This window comes from Schistocerca cancellata, chromosome 2 (assembly GCF_023864275.1).
Source record: "Schistocerca cancellata isolate TAMUIC-IGC-003103 chromosome 2, iqSchCanc2.1, whole genome shotgun sequence".
Lineage (NCBI taxonomy): Eukaryota > Metazoa > Arthropoda > Insecta > Orthoptera > Acrididae > Schistocerca > Schistocerca cancellata.
This window is the reverse complement of record NC_064627.1, coordinates 497,439,233-497,461,887: the sequence shown is the minus strand read 5'-3', so window position 1 is coordinate 497,461,887 and position 22,655 is coordinate 497,439,233. Positions and strand designations below refer to the sequence as shown.

Genomic DNA, 22,655 nt, shown 5'->3' with positions numbered 1-22,655 from the left:
CAATATTAGTGCCAGAGGACGTAACGCACTAATTTCTGAACAAGCGGAACTGTTAGAATTTAAACCTAATTTAAAACCATTACCTGTCAGTGCAAATTTCTAAGGAAATGCTGATGTCACTAGATTTGCGCTCTTTACCGCTCTCAAGGTCATCAGCATTCCAGAAACACAATGCTACTGCCGCAGGTCGCAAACCAGGAGGCTTATACTTTGAAGTATATTCCAGTTGTAAATTTTAAACTCGTTGTGCTAAGGAAACATTAATTATTTTTACTGTAGTTAACAGTTAACGTATGTAGTCGTGCGTAACCTAGGATGTAAGCAAAATGAAACAACCAAGTTGTTGGTAAATAGTTAAGTTAGTATGCAGTTAAACTTTGTTAATAATTAGTGTAACAACAGTCATCAGGAAAGTGCTTGGAGATACTATTTATCTGAAAATTTTAATTAAATAAAATTACATAACTGTGCTTACAATAAACAACGACAAGTTACGGTTTGCTGTAGTTTCTATGTAGCAAATCCGTGTGTATACCAGTAATAATTAAATACACTGATGTCTTGGGCATTAACTGCGATTTTTGCAAGCTGTGGCCGCTACATCTTAGTGATTTAATTCCTCATTTGTTCTATAAGGATGTTGTAGCTTGTCCCGTTCCTCCTATCAAGCAGAATAGTAGTGCAAGCACAGGGTCAGATCCGGATAATGTGTGGCAACCAGACCCACTAACAGTTCATGCAGAAATGACCGTGCGAAACACGTAAATTCCCAAAATGTAGACAGCGAAGGATGTGGGTTACATTTGAGGTGGACAGCTCCGTCGGAGTGGTCAAATTTTGAAGGACGGTTACGCTAAATGTTGTCATTCGGCGCTTTTTTCTTTCTTTCTTTTTTATTTTCACTGCAGGTGGTGCGGAGAGACAATCTTGTGAAGTACCTCTGAACACGTTTCACGAAAGCTGTCTTGAAGGACTAGTGAAGACAACTCACACGCACTGGAAATATTTTAGACCTGGCAGTTACAAACAGGCCTAACCTTATCGTCAGTGTCAGTATAGACACGGGGGTTAGTGATCATTAAGTCATCATAGCGACGATGGTTACTAAAGTTAATAAATCCGTCAAGAAGTCCAGGAGCGTGTTCATGACAGAAAAATCAGAGAAGCAGTTGTCAGCATCCCGTTTAGACAACGAATGGATATCATTTAGCTCCAGTGTGACGGACGCAGAGGTTTCATGGGCAACATTTAAACTGATTGTAAATCGTGTTCTTGAGATGTTTGTGCCAAGTAAGTCACGCGGCGTAGCCGCGCGGGATCTAGCGCCTTCCCATGGTTCACGCGGCTCCCCACGTCGGAGATTCGCGTCCTGCCTCGGGCATGTGTGTGTGTGTGTGTGTGTGTGCATGTGTGTGTTTGTGTGTGTGTTATCTTTAGCGTAGGTTAGATTAAGTAGTGTGTAAGCCTAGGGACCGATGACCCCATCAGTTTGGTCCCATAGGAGCTAACCACCACCAATCGGCTGTGTCAAGTAAATGGATTAGGAATGGAAAGGACCCTTCATGGTTTAGTAATCAAATGCGGACAGAGTGAGAGCTGCACTCTCGGTTCAAAAAAGAGCGTGCCAATGTAGACAGGCAGAAGTTGGTAGAAATTCCTCCGTCCCTAAGAAGAGCAATGAGCAAAGCACACAACTCCCACCGTCATATCTTAGCGAAAGATCTTTCCGAGAGCCCGAGAAGATTCTCGTCATACGTAAAATCTCTAAGCAGGACAAAGCCTTCTATTCAGTCACTCGTTGACCTGTCTGGCGTGGCGGTAGATGTTAGCAAAAGGAAAGCTGAAGTTTTAAATTTCGCGATTAAAAAGTCGTTCACGCAATGGGATCGTAGACATACCTTCATTTGACCATCGCACAGACTCCCGTATGGTGTACGTAGAAATATGCATCACCGGCGTAGAGAAGCAATTGAAGGAGTTGAAACAAAGTCGCCGGCCAGGGTGGCCGAGTGGTTCTAGGCGCTACAGTCTAGAACCGTGCGACCGCTACGGTCGCAGGTTCGAATCCTGCCTCGGGCATGGATGTGTGTGACGTCCTTAGGTTAGTAAGGTTTAAGTAGTTCTAAGTTCTAGGGGACTGATGACCTCAGATGTTAAGTCCCATAGTGCTGAGAGCCATTTGAACCATTTTTTGAAACAAAGTCGCCAGATCCTGATGGAATCCCAATTGTGTTTTACAGAGAGTAATCTGCGGTGTTGTCCCCTTACTTAGCCTGTATTTATCACAAATCTGCCCGTCTGCTTAGCTGACTTGTAAACGTGTTTGCCTACCATGCAATGGGCCCGGATTCGATTCCCGGCCGGGTTGGAGATTTTCTACGCTCGTGGACTAAGTGTTGTGTTGTTCTCACCATCGTCTCATCATCACCGATGTGCAAGTCGCCCAATGTGGCGCCTCCTGAAATAAGACTTGCAAATCGGAGGCCAAAAATCCCCGAACGGGGCCTCCCGGCGAACAATACCACACGAATCTCTCGCACAGCGAAAAGTACCAAGCGAATGAAAAAAAAGCGCTAGTGACTCCTGTGTATAAGAAAAATAAAAGAATTCACTCGCATAATTACACACCAACATCTTTAGCATCGGTTTGCTATATAATTCTTGAGCATATTCTCAGTTCGAATACAATAAATTTTTTGAGACAGAAAAGCTTCTCTCCACAAATCAGCACGGATTTAGAAAGTATCGCACGTGCGAAACTCAGCTTGCTCTTTTCTCACATGATATCCTACAAATCATGGGTGGAGGGCAAGAGGCAGTTCCATATTTCAGGATTTCCGGAAAGCATTTGACACGGTGCCCTACTGCAGATTGTTAAAGAAGGTCCGAGACTACAGTTTAAGTTTGTAGACATGTGGGTGTCTCGATAACTTTTTAAGTAGTCCTCGAAGGCGAGTGTTCATCAGAGACAAAGGTACCATCAGCAATGCCGCTTGTAAGTGTGACAGGACCGCTTTTATTCTCTGTATACCTAAGTTACTTGACGGACAGGGTGAGCAGCAATTTACGGATGTTTGTTGATGATGCTGTGGTGTACGGGAACGTGTCGTCGAGTGACAGTAGGAATATACAAGATGAAATGGTTCAAATGACTCTGAGCACTATGGGACTTAACATCTGAAGTCTTCAGTCCCCTAGAACTTAGAATTACTTAAACCTAACAAACCTAAGGACATCACACACATCCAGCCCGAGGCAAGATTCGAACCTGTGACCGTAGCGGTCGCGCGGTTCCAGACTGTAGCGCCTAGAACCGCTCGGCCACTCCGGCCGGCTACAAGATGACTTAGACAAAACTTCTAATTGGTGTTATAAATGGCAGCTTTCTCTAATTTTAGAAAAATGTAAGTTAATGCGGATGAGTAGGAAAAACATTCCTGTAACGTTAGAATACAGCATTAGTAGGGTGCAATCACGTCGATTAAATATCCAGACGTAACGTTTCAAAGCGATATGAAACAGACTGAGCACATCAGGTTGGCAGTAGGGAAGGCGAATGTTCGACTTCGTTTTATTCGGAGAATTCTGGAGAAGTGTAGCTCATCTATAAAGGAGAGGATGTATAGAACGGTAGTGCGACCCATTCGTAAGTGTTGTTCGAGTGTTTGGATTCCCCACCAGGTAGGATGAGAGGTAGACATTGAAACCAATCGGACGTAAACTGCGAGATCTGTTACCGGTAGGTGCTAACAGCACGCAAGTATTACGGAGACACTTCGTGAACTTAAATGGAAATCCCTGGACGGAAGACGATGCACTTTCCACAAGTCAGTATTGCGCAGATTTAGAGATCCGGCATCTGAGGCCGATTTCAGAACGGTTCTACTACCGCTAAAGTATATTTCGCCTAAGGACCATGAAGATAAGATGTGAGAAACTAGGACTCGTACGAAGGCTTTTAGAAAAAAAAAATCCCTCTCTCTGTTCGCGAGTGGAAAGGGATAGAAAATGACTAGAATGTTACCCAGCATCATGCATCGTACTTGGTTAGCGGAATTATGTATGTAGATGCAGATGTAGATTAAAGGCCAAACTTCTCAGTCTCTCACGAAGTGAGGGCATGTGACACTGTTGACGGTGCTCCATCTGCCGAATGGGGACATAAACACCGGCGGTACTAAATGGAAGGAATAGGCTTTCTATTGCCGCTGGCTTTCACCTTATCCCTTTCTCTCATCGTACAGTCCGCCTCCTTAGCTGAGCAGTCAGCAGGTCTGACTGCCCTGCAGCGGGTCAGGGTTCGACTCTCGGTCAGGTAGAAGGTTTTCTCCGCTCGGAGTCTGCGTGTTGTGTTATATTCTTGATTTGCAACTCGGCGGCCGAACTTCTCTTGGCTGGGACTCCCAGACATCAATGTCAATGCCAATCATTTCTCATCATACAACATAAATATTACACCAGACTATACACACACCCGATTCGGTGACCTACCTCAACATATTCACAACTCTCCTACATCGCCTGGAAAGGGACTCTGTGCACAGGGGAAGAAAATCCTCACCGAGGAGGTGACAGAACAATCCGTCGAAACCTCCCAGCCAACAGCGCAGTACGACTCTTTCTTTCTACATCTACCTCTACACTTCGCAAGCCAGCTCATGGTGCGTGGCAGAGGGTACTTTGTGCACCTCTGTCACTTCATCCGTATCTACTTTACCACTTCCAATTCACTGCATAATGCCTTGCCCCTATTCCTGTCTCTCTCAGGAATAGTGTTCTGGAAGACCGATTGTTCCTAAGCCTCTTTACGAGCCTGAACCTCTATAATCATGCCTTCATGTTCTTTTCACATAATACACATATTGGGAAGCAATATATTGGCTGATTTTTCTAGGAACGTATGCTCTCGGAATTTCAACATAATATCGAATCGTCATGCGGAACGGCCCTCTTGCAGCGTCTGCCATTGGATTTGGATGAGTATCTCCAATATGCTTTTGCGGTTACTAAACACACCTGTGACAAAACGTGCTGTTTATCTTTGGATCTTCTCTATTTCATCTATCATCATATGACGATCAACACTCAGGTACTGAAGTACTGGTGTAACCAGGGTTTTGTAAACTACCTCCTTCGTGAATGAACCGTATTTTCTGAGCATTCTTTCACTAATCTCTGTCTGGCATCTGTCTCTCCTACGGTTACTTGTAAGTGATCCTTCCACTTTAAATCACTCCGTACACATACTTCCACATTTTTAATTGCTGTGACTACCCCAAGTGATTGTTACGCAGTCACGTAATCTTACCGGGTGGTGGCTCGTGCCACAGGTACTTTGAGGTACAACCTAAAAACGTATTACTCCTAATAGCTGCAATTATTAGTCTGCAAATGAAGTAAATATTGATGTGATGCTTTTCAGTACACTGTCCTCAGTCACCAATAAAAATATCTGCACTTATACCCCTAACAACCCGTATATTGTGAACAGTAACGGTCCTATAATACTCGTTTCCGGTACGGCGAAGTTACTTTTCCGTCTCAAGATTACTATCTGTTAAAAATGAAATGGTGTGTTGTATTTGGAAGGGACTTTTCGGGTAGTCATTAAACTGGTCTGATATTCCGCACATACATATTGTGCTCACTAGGCGGCACTGTATCGAACGCCCTCCAGAAGTCAAGGAACACAGCATCAACTGGTTCCCACTACATACTGCACTGCCTTCTGGCTTTCGTGAAGAAACAGAGCGATTTGAGTTTCATACGATGATTCCTATAGAGGAAATTTTCAGGCTGCAGAAAGCATTAAAAGAGATCCAAAATTCTACAACAGACTGGCGTCGGCGAGATGAGCCTGTAGTTGTGTGTGTCAAGTCGACGACCCTTATTGAAAATGAGAGTGACCTGCACATTTTTTCAACACTTTCTGCCTCCAGCGAGATGCGGTAGACAGCTACAAAACGTGCAACATCTTTGGCATACTCTACTGAGTGGGCGCAAAATCCCGCCATCCTCCCTGAAATATTAACATGTATATGACGTGGTAAACCTCCAATGTGTTTACCTCGCACTGTTGTCTGTTGCAGATTACGCAAACAATAGTGGATGCCAGTGAATACACCACTGAAAAGAGTATAATTCGCAAGAACCTGGGTCTATGGAAGCCAAAAACTGGACAGTCGTTGGAACAAGTGCGTACTAACATCCAGATACAACAAGGGCGTGAGCCATCTCCAAAGTGAACACTTCTGTGATGGGAAGAAAAACTCTTTCTAACAGTAGTGTAAAGGGTAAACCAAAGGGTGGTCGGCCCAATAGATGTCACAGCATCTGTGGATAGTTCCCCAATGAAGTCGGCACAGAAAAGGTCAACGGAACTGGGCGTGCCCCAGTAAATTTTGCACAAGCATATCAAAGAACACTAACGGTCTTACCGCAGTGGTAACACTGTTCTCGTCAGATCACCGAAATTAAGCGCTGTCGGGCTTGGCTAGCATTTGGATGGGTCACCGTCCGTGTCTACCGAGTGCTCTTGGCAAGTGGGGTGCACTCACCTCCTGTGAGAGCAATTGAAGAGCCACTTGACTGAGAAGTAGCGGCACCGGTCACGAAAACTGACAACGAACGGGAGACCGATGTGCTGACCACATGCCCCTCCACTGCCACATCCGGTGACGCCTAAGGCATGAGGATGACACGGCGGCCGGTGGGTACCGTGGGGCCTACATGTCCTGTTCAAACAGTGAAAGAACGCGTGTGTTTAGGAACTGACGGACAATGATTTAAGACGAAGAAAGGGTGGATGAGATGCATTCCTGCAGGTCTTTGATACAATTCCGATGCGTGCCAGGATATTTTAGCAATGAATATGCCATTTACCATAGTTCTCGGTCACGAAACTTCGTCTTTTGGTCAAAGGAGCAAACATATTTTTAAGAGGAGGTGGAGAATAATCTTACCGACGTTATGTTATTGTCTGGCTTGGATAGCAGACATATTTACGGTCCATCTTCTTTCACGGTAACGTCAACCAACATCAATATCTGCAAATGTTAAGGACCTAGAGTTCATACCCCTGTTAGATGGTCAAGGAATCAAAGAGGACTACTGGTTGCAACAAGATGCTGCGCCTCCTCATTTTGCTGTTACGATGTAAGAACATCTACATGAGATTTTCCCAGAATGCTGCATTGGTCGTGGATCACTTGTATTACCAGCTCCACTTGCCTGGCAACCTCGCTGCCCCGACCTCACATGTGGCAATTCGCTCTGGAGCTCTATCAAGAGCATCGTTGCAGAGCAAAGGTACGTGGCTGTTGATGACCTGAAAGAATCTATGAGACCGGCAATCCAACGGATTACTCCAGGAATCTGCGGAAAATGTCGCACAGAAGCTGGCGTCGAATTATTTTGTGTTCGCAGAACGACGCGATGCAAACCGATGCTGCGAACAGTTAAAGACACCGCAAGTGTGTACTTATTGTTATTGGTAGTGTGGACTATTCCTAGAGGGTGAATAGTTAATGACTATTTAATAAAAATTATATAATGTTTAACATTTTTATGGGGTTGACGGAACTCAGTGCACACCCTGTATGCAAAATAAAGTCCACATTCTGTATGTAGGATGGTATAGGTATCCCACTGGCCCAGCTGTCTCCCCTCCGCTAACGAGAAGAACATGGCAAGAAGAACATGGCCCAGAAAATTCACTCTGTGGGGAGGGATCAAAATAAGCGAGCCCTTGTCTCGACTTATCCGTAGATATTCGACCAGTTCTGAGAAAACGATGGTCACAGCTTTTGATGTACTTTATGTGCCTTTTAGCAAGTAAATACACAAACGGAATAAAATCGCAACACCAAAAAATAATTAATGTAGAGTAATGAAATTTCGGGAATACATTTGTCTAGGAAACACATTAAGTGATCAACATTGCAAGATCACATGTTAATGTACGAGTAAGTGCGAGATAAGCCCTTACAAAGTGAAATGCTGGTACATTAATAGCCGGTGTAACCGCCAGAAAGTTGAATGCAAGCATGCAGAAGTGAATGCATTGCGTTTTACAGTTGCCGGGTGTCATTTGTGGGATGGAGTTCATGCTTGTTGCACTTGGTCGGTCAATACAGGGACGGTTAACGCTGGTTGTGAATGATGCTGGACTTGTCGTCCGACCAGACAGATCTGGTGATCGAGCAGGCCAAGGCAATATGTCGACACTCAGTGGAGCATGTTGGGTTTCAACGGCGGTATGAGGGCGAGAAATATCCTACTGGAAAACATCCCCTGGAATGCTGTTCAGAAATGACAGCACAAAAGTCAAACCACCAGACTGACGTACAAATTTGCAGTCAGGGTGCGTGGGATAACCACAAGAGTGCTCCTGCTGTCATACGAAATCGCAGCCCAGATCGTAACTCCAGGTGTAGGCCCAGTGTATCTAGCACACAGGCAGGTTGGGATCAAGCTCTTAGCAACTAGCGTTCATCAGAAAACGCAGCTTACCTCCACCCTGCGCTCCAATGAGATCTCGCTTGATAACATTGAAGTCGCAAATAGCGGTGGTATGGGATCAATGAAATGCAAGAAAGGGTGTCTGATTCGGAGCTTTCCTTGACGTAACCGATTTGTAACATATCGTTCTGTCTCAGTGGTACCAACTGTTGCTGAAATTGGTGCTGCAGCTGCAGATGATGCGCCAGAGCCCCAAGCCGAACACAGTGTTCTTCCCTCTTGGTAGAGCCATGTGGCAGACCGGAGCCAGGTCTTCGTGTGACCCAATATTCTCGTGACCACAGCTGCTAGAAATTATATACAGTGCCTACATTCCTACCAACCCTTTCTGCAATATCGCAGAAGAAACATCCAGCCTAAAACACGACCTCGTTCAAGCTCAGTGAGGTGTTGATAATGGCATCTTTGCCGCCTTAAAGGCATTATTGACTAACATCAACTCACCACTTCCAGTCTCAAAGGTAATTAATGCTCACGACCGTCACAGCGCAGATTTAAAGCAAACCTGATTTTCATGCTCAAAGTGGCGCTACCGCGACGCTCTTTATGCAACTGGCGCGTGATTTGAACAGACATCATCTTGCAGATGTAGGAACACACCTATTAGCTTTCTTATATCTCGCACGGCTCCTTCTTGGTGGTGTGATTTTTTTTTTCGTCAGTGTAATTCAATCGAAGCGTTGTCACAGTGGATAGCTTCGCAGCTATTGCCCCACGTGTTCGTAACACGATTATTATTTTTAGTTTTATTTTTGTTTTCCATTAATCCACCAATTACTAGAATGAAGTTTGGAAGGTAGGAGACGAGGTACTGGCGGAATTAAAGCTGTGAGGACGGGGCGTGAGTCGTGCATGGGTAGCTCAGTTGGTAGAGCACTTGCCCGCGAAAGGCAAAGTTCCCGAGTTCGAGTCTCAGTCCGGCACACAGTTTTAATCTGCCAGGAAGTTTCAATCCACCAACTGTTCGTAGAAGATTACTACATTAATATTTTCCAATTCATACTGAAATAATGTTGCCTTTATTCGTGTACTACTTGTATGTCTGATGAATCAGTTTAAAAAAAGAAAGGGAAAATTATTGGAAAATGTTTTCGGTGAAATTTCTGCCAGCGCCAGTTTTCGGGAAAGTGATTCGTTATGCGTGGTTTGCCGCAAATTATTGTCAACGCGTGAAATCTTCGGCAATGTTAACGTCATTTCTTTCCCGAGTGAGATTCATACTAAGGAATGTCGCTGTGGCAAACCTGCTTTCGCGCGATGTTCGAATGTTTTTACAATCACTATCATCCAAGAGTATGCTCCAAATCTTCCTGAGAATAACATAAGAATAAAATATAATAATAAGACTTGATATAAGAATGAAATATAATGATATAAGAATTTAAAATTATTGTAAACCCTGAAAATACCCTACACGCGTTATATTATACAATAAATGGTGACACTAATTATGAAACGCAGTTGTAATTTTACATTTAATATAACGCCCTTGTCTCCCCTAACTTGATAAGAATCACTCAAATAGTAATCTTTCACGAACATGAAAAAAGAAGAAAAAAGAAAATTAATGAAAGCAATCATCGGGTTTCGAACACAAGATGCGTAAGCGAGAGGCCGCGTCGTTAGCCGCCATGCCACCAGCTGAGCTAAGCTCACCCCGCGCAAAAAGGCATCTAAAATACGTCGAAAACTTTGACGGTCGTTTTCTCAGAAACAGTCGAGAATCTACGGATAAGCCTGGACAGGTGTTTGCTTAAGTTGGCTCCTCTTCGGCTGAACGGAGTTTCTGGGAAATAGGGTTATGGCGCATGCCGTGTTCTCCTCCTAAGTCATTTGTTTTCGTAAGGCGTGTAGTGCGCTCACCGCCCAGGAAGTAGACGCAGTCTGCGAGGTCTCCCTGGAAGCCGGCGCTGTCGACGCTGGTGGCGGCTCCCCAGACGGTCCAGGCACGCAAAGCGGGCTGCAGGAAGAGCGCGGGCACTGACCGCACCGCCTCCAGCGCCGCCCCTGCGCCTCTCGCTGACGTCATCGACGTGATTGACAGATCCTGCACACGGCACCACACCCTCTCACCGTTCGTTCTTATCGCCGCCATCAAATTTTTCTTTCGGTGTCAGTGTTCGCAGAGGGAGCAGTAAGCAGTGCGCAGAACCAAATGCGATTCTATTATTGTCTTTGTGACATCACTGAGGAAATCTTAGCATCCATAAAGTAAAATTTAGGATGGTGCGTGTTTCGCGGCTGTTATGGTTTTTATTTAGTTACTTTTGTTTTGTTGGTGATTTGTTAGTAAATACCAGGTGATCAAAAATTCAGTATAAATTTGAAAACTGAATACATCACAGAATAATGTGGATAGAGAGGTACAAATTGACACACATGTTTGGAATGACATGGCCGGCCGCGGTGGTCGTGCGGTTCTAGGCGCTCCAGTCCGGAGCCGCGCTGCTGCTACGGTCGCAGGTTCGAAATCCTGCCTCGGGCATGGGTGTGTGTGTGATGTCCTTAGGTTAGTTAGGTTTAAGTAGTTCTAAGTTCTAGGGGACTGATGACCACAGCAATTGAGTCTCATAGTGCTCAGAGCCATCTGAACCATTTGGAATGGCATGGGGTTTTATTAGAACCAAAAATTACAAATGTTCAAAAAAGTCCGACAGACGGCGCTTCATCTGATCAGAATAGCAATAATTAGCATAACAAAGTAAGACAAAGCAAATATGATGTTCTTTACAGGAAATACTCAATATGCGCACCATCATTGCTCAACAATAGCTCTAGTGGGGTGTAAGGCTAGTTCGCGTCCGTAGTAGAATACTACACGTGCACCCTGGGTAACGCTAAATGAACTAGCACTAAAGGCAACCAGATAATCCAGATAATCTTGAGCTGGATCTCCTGGTAAACACATCATGAGTGATACCGACCAAATGAACGATGAAGAATTGACTAGAGCACTCGGACCGTGCCTCCGAGTCTGCCACCTAAACATTGAAGGCATAAGTAGGAGCAAATGTGAATTTCTCCAGAGAGTTCTCACTCAGAACAAAATCGACGTAGTCGCGATACAAGAGACTCATGCGGAAAACATAGATCAGCTGGCTTCTAGAGGAAAAATCCCTGGATTCGAGATACTGGGAGCCACCTATCACCGCAATTACGGTGTGGAAACCTACATACGAAATAAGATAGAAAATGCTTCCCTGTGTAAGATATCTACAGACAACAACATACATGAAGTTGCTGTCAAAATTGGCGAGACCACTGTAGTTAACATCTATAAGCCTCCCGGCTGTCCATGGCCTCCAGAAGTACTCCAAGAATATCCCCACCCTGCTATCTACGTAGGAGACTTTAATAGTCACCATGAGAACTGGAAGTACGCACGAAACGACCAGAACGGTGAATCCCTGATGAGCTGGAGTGAGGAGACTAACACCCACCTGATTTTCGACGCTAAGGACCGCGGAACATTTCGATCAGCAGCATGGAGACGAGATTATAACCCTGATTTATGTTTTGTCACTAAAAACAAAAACAACCAACCGCTAGCCGCAACTCGTGAAGTCCTGTCTGATTTCCCACATAGCCAGCATCGCCCTGTTATCTTAGAAGTCGGAATTAACATCCCAATCATAAAATCTTTTCCTCGCCCACGATGGAATTTCCAGAAGGCAGACTGGGCCACCTTTGCAGAAAACCTTGACAAGTGTCTAGGTTGGATACCCCCGACTAGGGACAACTATGACAGATTTGTGGGAGCAGTCATCGCCACGGCTAAGAGGAATGTACCCAGAGGCTACTGGAAAGAGTACATCCCAGGCTGGAATGAGAGATGCGAAGACCTGTACCAGGAATTTACCGAAACCAACGACCAAGAAATCGCGGACGAACTGTTGCACAGCTTAGACGCAGCTCGACGGGAAAAATGGATGGACACCGTGGAGAATCTAGATTTCACTAAATCCAGTAGGCAAGCATGGACCCTACTTCGTAACCTGGGAGGCAGTAAACGTAAAATAAAAGACACCCACCCGATAACCCCTAACAATGTGGCCGCACACACAGTTAGAACCTCAAGAGCACCAAGGGATAGAACACACACCACGACCGTCAAACGTGAATTAAGATCCTTAAAACGAAGGGCATCGCCTACCTCCGAATTTTCCCAGCCTATCACAGCGGAAGAAGTTGCAGCAGCCGTCTCAAAAATCAAAAGTGGCAAGGCTCCCGGCTTCGATGGCATCCACCCGGAATTCCTACTTCACTGTGGAAAATATACTAGAACATGGCTCGCAAACTTCTTAACAGATATTTTAGAATCGGGTAATATCCCACACCAGCTTAAACGAGCAAAGATTATAGCGATACTAAAGCCAGGCAAACCTAACGACATGCCCCAAAACTACCGCCCTATCGCTCTGCTGAACTGTGTCTATAAGCTGCTGGAACGTATCATCTACAACAGAATAAGCGGAAAAATTCTTGAAGTTGTACCGATTGAACAGGCAGGTTTTCGACCCAATCGCAGTTGCACCGACCAGATCCTCTCCCTAGCAACTCACAAAGAGGCGAGCTTTCAGAAAAAACTCAAAACATCAGTAGCCTTTATTGACCTATCAGCCGCTTATGGTACCTTTTGGCGACAAGGCCTGATATTTAAGTTGCTGCGGGTCATACCATGTAACAAGCTGGCCAACCTCATTGATAACATGCTCGCAGATAGAAGTTTCAGAGTCATAATGGGCGACTTAAAAAGTGACCAAATGAAGCTCAACAATGGTTTACCACAAGGCTCCGTTCTGGCGCCATTGATGTTTAACCTCTACATGTCTGACTTACCTGAAACCACTTCTCAAAAATTCGGATATGCCGACGACTGGGCAATAGCTGCAAGAGGCAGATCAATGGAGGCAACGGAAAACACATTAACTGCGGATCTAAAAAAGCTGGGAGATTACTTCCGAAGTTGGAGATTACGGCCAAACGCGACAAAAACGGAGGTGACATGCTTTCAACTCGACAATGCCCAAGCAAAAAGAAAGCTCAACGTTCATTTCGAAAACAGGCTGCTAAACCATAATAATTACCCCAGATATCTAGGCGTCACCTTTGATAGAACCCTAACATTCAAGGAACACCTACGTAATACAGCCGCAAAACTTAAAACTCGAAATAATATCATACAGAAGCTATGTGGGACTACGTGGGGCTCTTCCGCGGCTGTACTGAGATCTTCGGCTCTGGGACTTGTCTACACAACAGCAGAATATGCCGCACCGGTATGGCTAAACAGTAAACACACAGGCTTGATCGATGCTCAACTAAACTACACAATGAGGATGATATCAGGAACAATAAAGCCAACGCCTTTACACTGGCTACCTATACTGAGCAACATTCTCCCACCGGACCTGCGCAGAGAGAACGCTGTCTTACGCGAGTATGGAAAAGTGCTGAACAACGAGAAACTGCCAATCCATAAGGATGTTCCCGCCCTGGAGATGAACAGATTGCGCTCCAGACACCCCTCTTTTAAAAAGGCAAAAAATACGCATCCTCTCAAGCCGGATTATGGCAACCTCTGGAAAACGCGGTGGAGAGAATCTGTGCCCCAAAACCTGCAGAATATGCCATGTATCAATGTCCAACCACCAGGATTCAATTTGCCAAGGAAAACTTGGACGACCTTGAATCGAATTCGGACAAATAACGGCAGATGTGCAGACAGCCTCCACAGGTGGGGTAAAATCACCTCCCCGAGATGTGACTGCGGTGCGGACCGGCAGACGATTCGTCACATCGTGGAAGATTGTCCTCTGAGACGTTTTGCGGGAGACCCCAATGAGTTTCTGACCGCAACTGAAAGTGCAATAGACTATGTCACAAATCTGGATGTTTGTTTGTGAACTTTTGTTTATTATATACACTATTTTAAATACTTTTATATCTACAACTATATGTTATACACTGTGACTACTCTTTATCTCTGTGTCTTATGATTTTTATGTCATTTTTTTATATGATGTGTTACATGCCATAAGCTAAATAAAATAAATAAATAAATAGCTCTAGTCTAGGAATAATGTTGTGAACAGCACTGTAAAGCATGTCCGGAGTTATGGTGAGGCATTGGCGTCTGATGTTGTCTTTAAGCATCCCTTGAGATGTCGGTCGATCACGATACACTTGCGACTTCAGGTAACCCCAAAGCCAATAATCGCACGGACAGGTCTGGGGACCTGGGAGGCCAAGCATGACGAAAGTGGCCGCTGAGCGCACGATCATCACCAAACGACACGCGCAAGAGATCTTTCACGCGCCATCTGTCGGACATTTTGTGAACTTTGTTTTTTTTTTGTTCTAATAAATCCCATTGTCATTCCAAGCATTTCTGTCAATTTTTACCTCTCTATCTACATTATTCTGTGGTTTATTAAGTTTTCAAATTTATACTGACTATTTGATCACCCTGTATATTTTGAGTGTGTGTAAAGCAATGCCAGCTTGTGCTGCTGTTGGCTCTAACGCACACAATCGTAACACAGAAGGGACTCAGCTAGTGCTTTATGCTTTTCCCAAACGATGCAAGTTTGCAGAATGGTTGACTGACAAAATTCAGTAGGAAAGACGCTGTGCGTATTGCGAACGGTAGGAAATGCTCTCATCATTCCAAATAAAGTAATATGTTAGAGACTCGATTCGGAGATACTAAATTTACAGTGAGAACAATTACCTAAGGCAGATGTGTCTACATGATGTAATTTGCCTTGTCGTAGCACGAATGTTAGCACCCTTGAAAGGTATGTGCTAAGGTCTGATCAGGGTAGATCCAGAAAATAAAGTCGATAGTTGCCAATCGCAAGGTGGAATGAGTATAATATCTTAGAGTAGGAGGATCTTTCATGGTCAAGAGTGCCAGGCGCGTGCAGTAAAAAACTCGGTCGCCGCAGCTAGGTGCTCGGAGGAAGCAGACGTGTGTGACAGCTTTTAGGTAGAATTCGCGCTTGGTAGTTTTCAGGTTGTACACTGAGCAAACTTTAGCACGTTAATGGGAGAAGCTACAAAATGATTTCAAAATGGTTTTTGTTAGATAATGTTCAGAGTTAGGATTTGTATGTTCACGTTTTGACGCAGTAAGCGTTTTGTAAAAATTTTTGTAAGAGTGATTCGTGCTACAAAAATGTTGGAAATGGTATATATATATATATATATATATATATATATATATATATATATATATATATATATATATATATATATATATAGTTTTTGTTAATGTTCAGAGTTAGGATTTGTATGTTCAAGTTTTGACGCAGTAAGCGTTTTGTAAAAATTTTTGTAAGGGTGATTCGTGCTACAAAAATGTTGGATGTATATATATATATAAATCTAACAGTCTGAATCATAATCCACATCCTTTGCTTGTATTGAATATAAAAATTAGTAGTAAAGTTACCCACCAAATGAAAGAACATAAAGGAAATGAGGCTTCTATGCAATATATATGTGCAGTTCATGGTTTGAAATCGATTTTGGTATAACTAAAGATATCAGAGCAAAGTTATTTCAAGTAACTAATATTATTCCATTGCACAACTGACATTATTCAAGTCAAGATATAATTTCATTAAGTAAACACCAGGGTAAAAAGTTAATTTTTCAGTACCATCTTAATGCCATTGCACAAACGGCATTATTCTCTTAAACTTGATTGCTGAGTCAAAAACATATTTCATTACTGGCAAAATGGAGGAGTGCACGAAACAAGTTCACAGACGCAGTCAGATGCAGGTTTGTTGAATAATTATTGTGGAACAATTTTATCTTTGATACTTTCACTAATTAAAAAGGAAACAATTTTGGTTAGATACTTCCACTTTTAAAGATAATTTTGGACTTGATACTTTGCCCTCATTTCAAAAAGAGTTTTGAAAACTATTCACTCACTTTCGGGTCTGTTCAGTGACTTACGGCTACAGTACTGAATACATTGTCACTGTAAGGTCAAATCAGGACCGCTTGCTGAACTTTTCCCCCCCTTGTAAGAGGCCATGAACGTTCTTATGATTATCCATCACCAACCAGTGCAAAGAGTCCGCAAAAACTACTGTTGGAAACAAAGGACCATGATATTCTTTTGTCAAACGCACCGTGTAGTGAGCAAACTGAAGAATAAAAATAGCACGTTCTCTCAATGTTGTTTCCTCATTAAAACTGTTCACAGAGCCAACTCAGAAAGTTGCGTGCTCATTTCCAACATTCACTTTGAGAGAAATTGTAAAAAAATATTTGAGTTATGTACATGTTTCAGTGTGATAGTAGCTTCAAATTTTTTAAGTCACCAGTGTCTGTTTAAAAGCTGCGCAAGTTATCCAGAATGAAGCAGTAATATAGGAGTGCACAGTTTCACGGCGATACGTACTAATAAAAGTGGTTTGAAATCCAAGTGATGACTGTCTTCTAGTTGTTGCTGCTGCCGTCCTTATATAGCCGCCCTGCCTTCCGTGACGTCAGTGGTACCCGTTCCGGCACCATATATGGTAATGTTGCGTTGTGCGGCCGCCGCGCCCGCTTCAACCTTCCGATGGCCGGGTCCCACGCTGTGTTTAGCTGCAGGCCACCGTCTCTATTGAGCGTGTCGGCACAAATTTTTATTTCGATCGCTTCTTTTATTATGCTATCCCAAAAACTGTTAGTCCGTGTGATAATAGAATTTTCGGCGAATGCAATATGATGACCGTTTTCTAATGCATGCTCTGCTACCGCCGATTTCTCTAGGTACCGTAGACGAAAACATCTCTCGTGTTACACACAGCGCTGTTCAATGGTACGCACAGTCTGTCCGATATAGAACTGTCTACACCCACATGGTATTTTGTATACTCCTGGCGTTCTGAGGCCTACGTCGTCTTTCACAGGCCTCAAAAGTTGTCGAATTTTTGCTGGAGCCCTGAAGACCGAATCGATTTTATGCCTCTTTAGGAGCCGGCTTATCTTTACTGTTATTTTGCCACAGAACGGCAAGAATGCAAACTTCTTCTAGTCGTCCTCGGAGTCTTGCTGCTTACGTATTTTCGGAAAGATAACTTGCGAAATCTGGCAGTTGTTGTAGCCGTTTTTCTTGAATGCTTTCCGTAAGTGGCTCAGTTCCTTCGGCAAGTTTTCAGAATCTGAGACGGTTTCGGCTCGATGCACTAAGGTCCTCAGAACAGAACGTATCTGCGACGGATGATGATAGCTGTTAGCGTGCAGATACCGGTCTGTGTGGGTGGGTTTCCGGTAAACGCTGTGGCTGGGACACGCATTTGCTTTGCGGCGGACGAGGACATCAAGGGGCGGCAAGGCACTATCTGTCTCTATCTCCATCGTGAACTTGATGTTGTCGTGGATGTTATTGATGTGGTCCAAGGATTCTCCCAGCTTTTCACGTCCATGACACTAGACAACGAACGTGTCGTCGACGTAACGATAAAAGCAACTAGGCTTTTCAGGAGCCGTGTCCAGGGCCGTGTTCTCAAAGTACTACAGGAACAGATTGGCTACAACTGGAGCTAATGGGCTTCCCACCGCAACACCGTCCGTCTGGTTGAAAGATTCTCCATCATACAAGAAATACGATGACGTCAGAGTATGCTTGAATAAATCCACAACACTGTCGTCAAATAACTGGGAGAACAGATGTGAAGAGTCTTTAGTGGGAACATGCGTGAAAAATGGCACTACATCAAAGCTGACCATAATACCCCCTTCTCCAAGACGCACACAGTGATCAACGTGCGGGGTAAGGAGGTTGGCCAGATATTTCGCGAGTCTGCAAGTCGGCGATGCAATGGGGCGTAGAGGCGTGTTCTTGTGAACCTTTGGAAGGCTATACAATGTAGGTGGTCGAGGTGCCCGAGGGAGGAAATTTTTGATGGCATTCTCTACCATCGAAGACCTCTTAAGGAGCTCCGACGTCTTCCTCACTATTCTTGAATTGGTGTCCTTTGACAGTTTTTGATATGTCTCCTCCTCCAGAATCAACCGAATCTTCGCACTATTGTCGACTCGTTCCATAATGACGGCTGCATTGCCCTTGTTAGCTGGCAGGACTACGAGGTGTGGATCATTGCGGAGTTCACGAAGATCATTACACTCGGCTCTTGTCATGTTCGAAGTCGGCGGCTTGGATGTAGAAAGAATGCGACTCGTTTCTCGGTGAATTTCTTATGCAGTTTCACTAGGCATCTTATGAACTGCTTGTTCCATGCCACTTAGTATGTCAGCAAAAGGGATACTCTGCGGCGATGGCGCATAAAGGCCCTTCTTGAGAGCCGACATGGCGCCCGATGTTTCTTGTCGTCATGTTGATAACGGTGCGTTCTGTTGTTTTCCGCTCTGCTCCATGCTGTTGCTGTGAAAGCCGGCCGAATTTCCCTTTCTACCTTTCCGTGGTTGTCCTCTGTGATGACATTTGTTGTGCTACTGTGGCTAATCAGTCCATTCCCAATCCAAAGCCGAGAGTGACTCCGATAAGTAGACGGCCATTATCTAACTTCCGTTTGTATCCAACTGCTTTCTAGTATGATGTATACTCTCTGGTAACAGGGCGAAGCTGGCAGGACGAAATATTCTCTTGGCAGCAGCAGTGTTAATATGGTGGCTCACATAGGCAAAACGTGGAATAGACTTCTCTTCACGGCAGCGTAATAGAAAGGCTAGAGAACTTAAGAAATTAGCCTTCTTAACACGCAGCTTCCCCAGGCGATTGATGCTGCGCCACGTTTCCTCCCCGTAGAGGTACGTAACACAGGAGTGCACAGTTTCACGGCGATATGTACTAATAAAAGTTGCTCGGGCTTCCAGCAGCGTCAAGTGAAAACGGTCATCGTATTGCATTCGACGAAAGATCTATTATCACACGGACTAACAGTTTTTGGGATAGCATAATAATAAAAGTGATCTAATTTGCGACAACACCCTCAATAGAGATGCGGCCTGCAGCTAAGCACAGCGTGGGACCCGGCCCGGCCAACACGGGAAAGATTGAAGCGGGCGCGGCGGCCGCACAACGTATTACCATATATGGTGCCGGAGCGGGTACCAGTGACGTCAAGGAAGGCAGCGCCGCTATATAAGGATGGCAGCAGCAACCAGAAGACAGTCACCACTTGACAATGGCTGAGGAGTACTCGGCCGAAAGCTCGTGGATTTCAAACCACTTGACGCTGCTGGAAGCCCGAGAAAAATTTATTTGAAGCAGTAATGTTCCAGCAGCAGTCGAATGGCAGTTTGTATTTCATTACTTCAGTAGAAACTGAAGTATTCCACAAATATATCGCGTAAATATGCAGGCCACCTGTTACAGTGTTGATCCCGAGGCTGAAGCTGTTCCCCAGTGGCGTCACAGCATCAGCCTATAGCAAAGCAGAGCTCTTACTGCAGAACGTTATTTTTTTCTACAGATCTTGACAACCTCGCAACAGGTTGTAACGTCCCCCTCACTTATCGACCTTAATTACAGTGAAAAATTAAACCGCGTGTACCTAATGGCAATTTGGGAAAAGCAATCGTCACCGAAGTTAATCTGTCGGTAAAGAGGGAGGAAAGGGTTACATCTAAATGAAAGGAAAAATGCAAATTAAACTGGTGGAAATTAATTTTGAAAAGGGGTAAAGTTAATAAAGAAAGTAAATGTGCGGCCATCACGTTAACAATTAATTGGCGTTAATTAGATATTTGAGATTTGGGGAAAATTACGGTCGCCAGTCCTATGGACAACTACTATAATAACTGAAAAAGAAAGGTTATTGCACATATAATTAGCACTAAAAGCGTGGCAAATGAAGGTTGACACGTGTTGTGTGAAAACTGAAAGTTTGTCAGAAGTAATAAATTTCGCTACACTCTGACTTAATTTAGCAAAAGAATTAATTAAGCCAGAAAATTGAAAGTTAATTTAGTGACTGATATTAATAGTGAGATTTGTTTCTGAAGCACTATGAAATTCAGTAAAATAAGGTTAGTCTTGGACTACCTCAACGATCATTTCAAAAGTTACTTGAATCTACACAATTTAGAAATAAGAGATTTAACTTTGAACTTGAATTAAATGATTCTGAACAATTAACAATAGCAACATTTAGTATGTACCAAGCCGAGCTGCAGTCACAGGTAAGCTAAAATATGGTAACAAAACTCGCACTCTTAATTTGTGCTTGCGTAATCTAAATACTGTAGCCAGCTATGAATACATTAACTGAACTTTGAAATTAAAGCAGTGAAATGGAATGATATTACTTCAACGCTGGCGTCTGAATTCAACGACACTCGGGTTCATTTCAGAAAAGGAAGGGACCCTGCTTGGTAATGCAATTGGGACAATGAGCAACAAAGGTTCATGCTAAGTTGCTGTAATTTTGTGATGCAACAACTTTAAAAGCTGAGGTATGCCATACAGTTCTAAAACTTTACGTGCTTCCAATCTTCCTTGTTGGTTCATTGAAGGTTTGCAGTCGTTGGTCGAGCAGGTGACGACAGTCACTCATTGTCGGCCGTCGCTGTTGCAGAAGCTGGATGTTGGCGCGCTTTCTTCTCAACACGGTCACCAGGCGAAACGGGCTCTTGATGTGAGCCAGCTAATACTTCCCGTCCGCGACACTGTGTCAGAAACTATCATAGCAATTCGAGCGCAATTACATGCTGCCAAACCCCGAAAGCGCGGCAACTCGAGGGAGCGTCACACAACACACCTGCTCCACTGCACTACTCCAGCCAGACTCTGCTCTGCCCACGCTCCAAGCGGCCGAGTTCACACTACCAAAGATCCTTACACTTTGGTTCTCCACACGACCTATCGATGTATTCGTTCGATAGCATAGTTTTCCCTAGGCAAGACCCAGCGTAAAAATACAAATAGTATTTACAAAACAAACCAATTATACATCGACATAAATGCATGTATATACAAATAGTAAAACAATTACAATATACAAAGACACAGAAACGTCATATCTTCAGGTAACAAAATAAGGAAAAAAAATTATAGTACAATAGATGGAAATAGGGGATATGCATTTTCTGGCGTTACAAGGTACATGCCCAATCGCAAGAGCGCCATATGGAAAGTAACGCCATATGGAAAGTAACGTATGTTTCCAAGCATCGTTGGAAGCACTGGCTGATATTGTGCTGTACACAGATCGAATGTGACGAATCGACATGTTATACGTCATTTTTCATCGTTTTGTAAAGGTAAAGTACTGTTCTAAAGTATTGCACGTCCCTACAGAATTTTGGTACAGTACTTCTAAAAAGCCATTCGTCTTCGAAATTTCAAATATATGTTAAAGAAGGATAGTCTACAAGTGAGAAGAAACGTTAAAATATAGGGCAACGTTGTTTCTAATTTTTTAATTCAACAGTGCATACATATCTGTACAATGACAAGCCATATCACTGATGAAATCGAAGTAAATATTAAATATTTAAATGAAAGTTTCGTTTAATTTGGTCTTAGTGTAAAATATTTGTATCACAAGTGCATTATTCGGTAGTCATACTTTGCAAAGATTACACTAAGGAAGACACCATGGTTATAGTGCGTGGGACAGGTAATATTATTGACAGTGATCCTGGGTACAATATAGAGTGTGACCTGGCAAAGATTGCATCAGCATCGAAGCATACTAGTGTTGAGTTTGTATCTGTTCTTGGGCACCATCACCGACCTCATATGAACCCTTCCGTCAAGAGAGTTAATTTGGAGTTGGAATGGTTGCTTATGCCAGGTGCAGGGTCACACATTGGTATGGTTCCTGTTGATTCTCTCAATAGGTGGGATTATACGAGGCATGGCCTTCACTTCAACAGGAAGGGGAACGGTAAACTGGCTGGGAAAATAGCAGGAAAGTTAAAGGGGGGAGGCACTGTCATGAGTGATAAAATACCAGTGGTTATAGGGTTCAGAAAAGACACTTTTTTAGGGTAGCAAGGACAGAAAGAAACCAAATTTTAAGAGAGGTTAGGACTGAGACAAACCTTCAGTTTGAGAAAGAAACCAAAAAACATAATTCTAGCTTATTACATCAGCATATACAGCCATTGGTTAAGAATTTTCAACAGACAGCAGATATTTTAACTTTACCCAATTTTAG

General features: G+C 43.7%; 1 protein-coding gene across 1 annotated transcript in view; it reads right to left on the bottom strand.

Moving 5' to 3' along the window:
• The window catches only part of LOC126155690 (dynein axonemal heavy chain 8-like), a 622,476-nt gene that overhangs the window by 532,572 nt on the left and 67,249 nt on the right, over nucleotides 1-22,655 (bottom strand). The window contains exon 4 of the mRNA XM_049916245.1: nucleotides 10,384-10,567. Coding sequence (XP_049772202.1) covers nucleotides 10,384-10,567 — 184 coding nt within the window. The remainder of the gene's footprint in view (nucleotides 1-10,383; nucleotides 10,568-22,655) is intronic.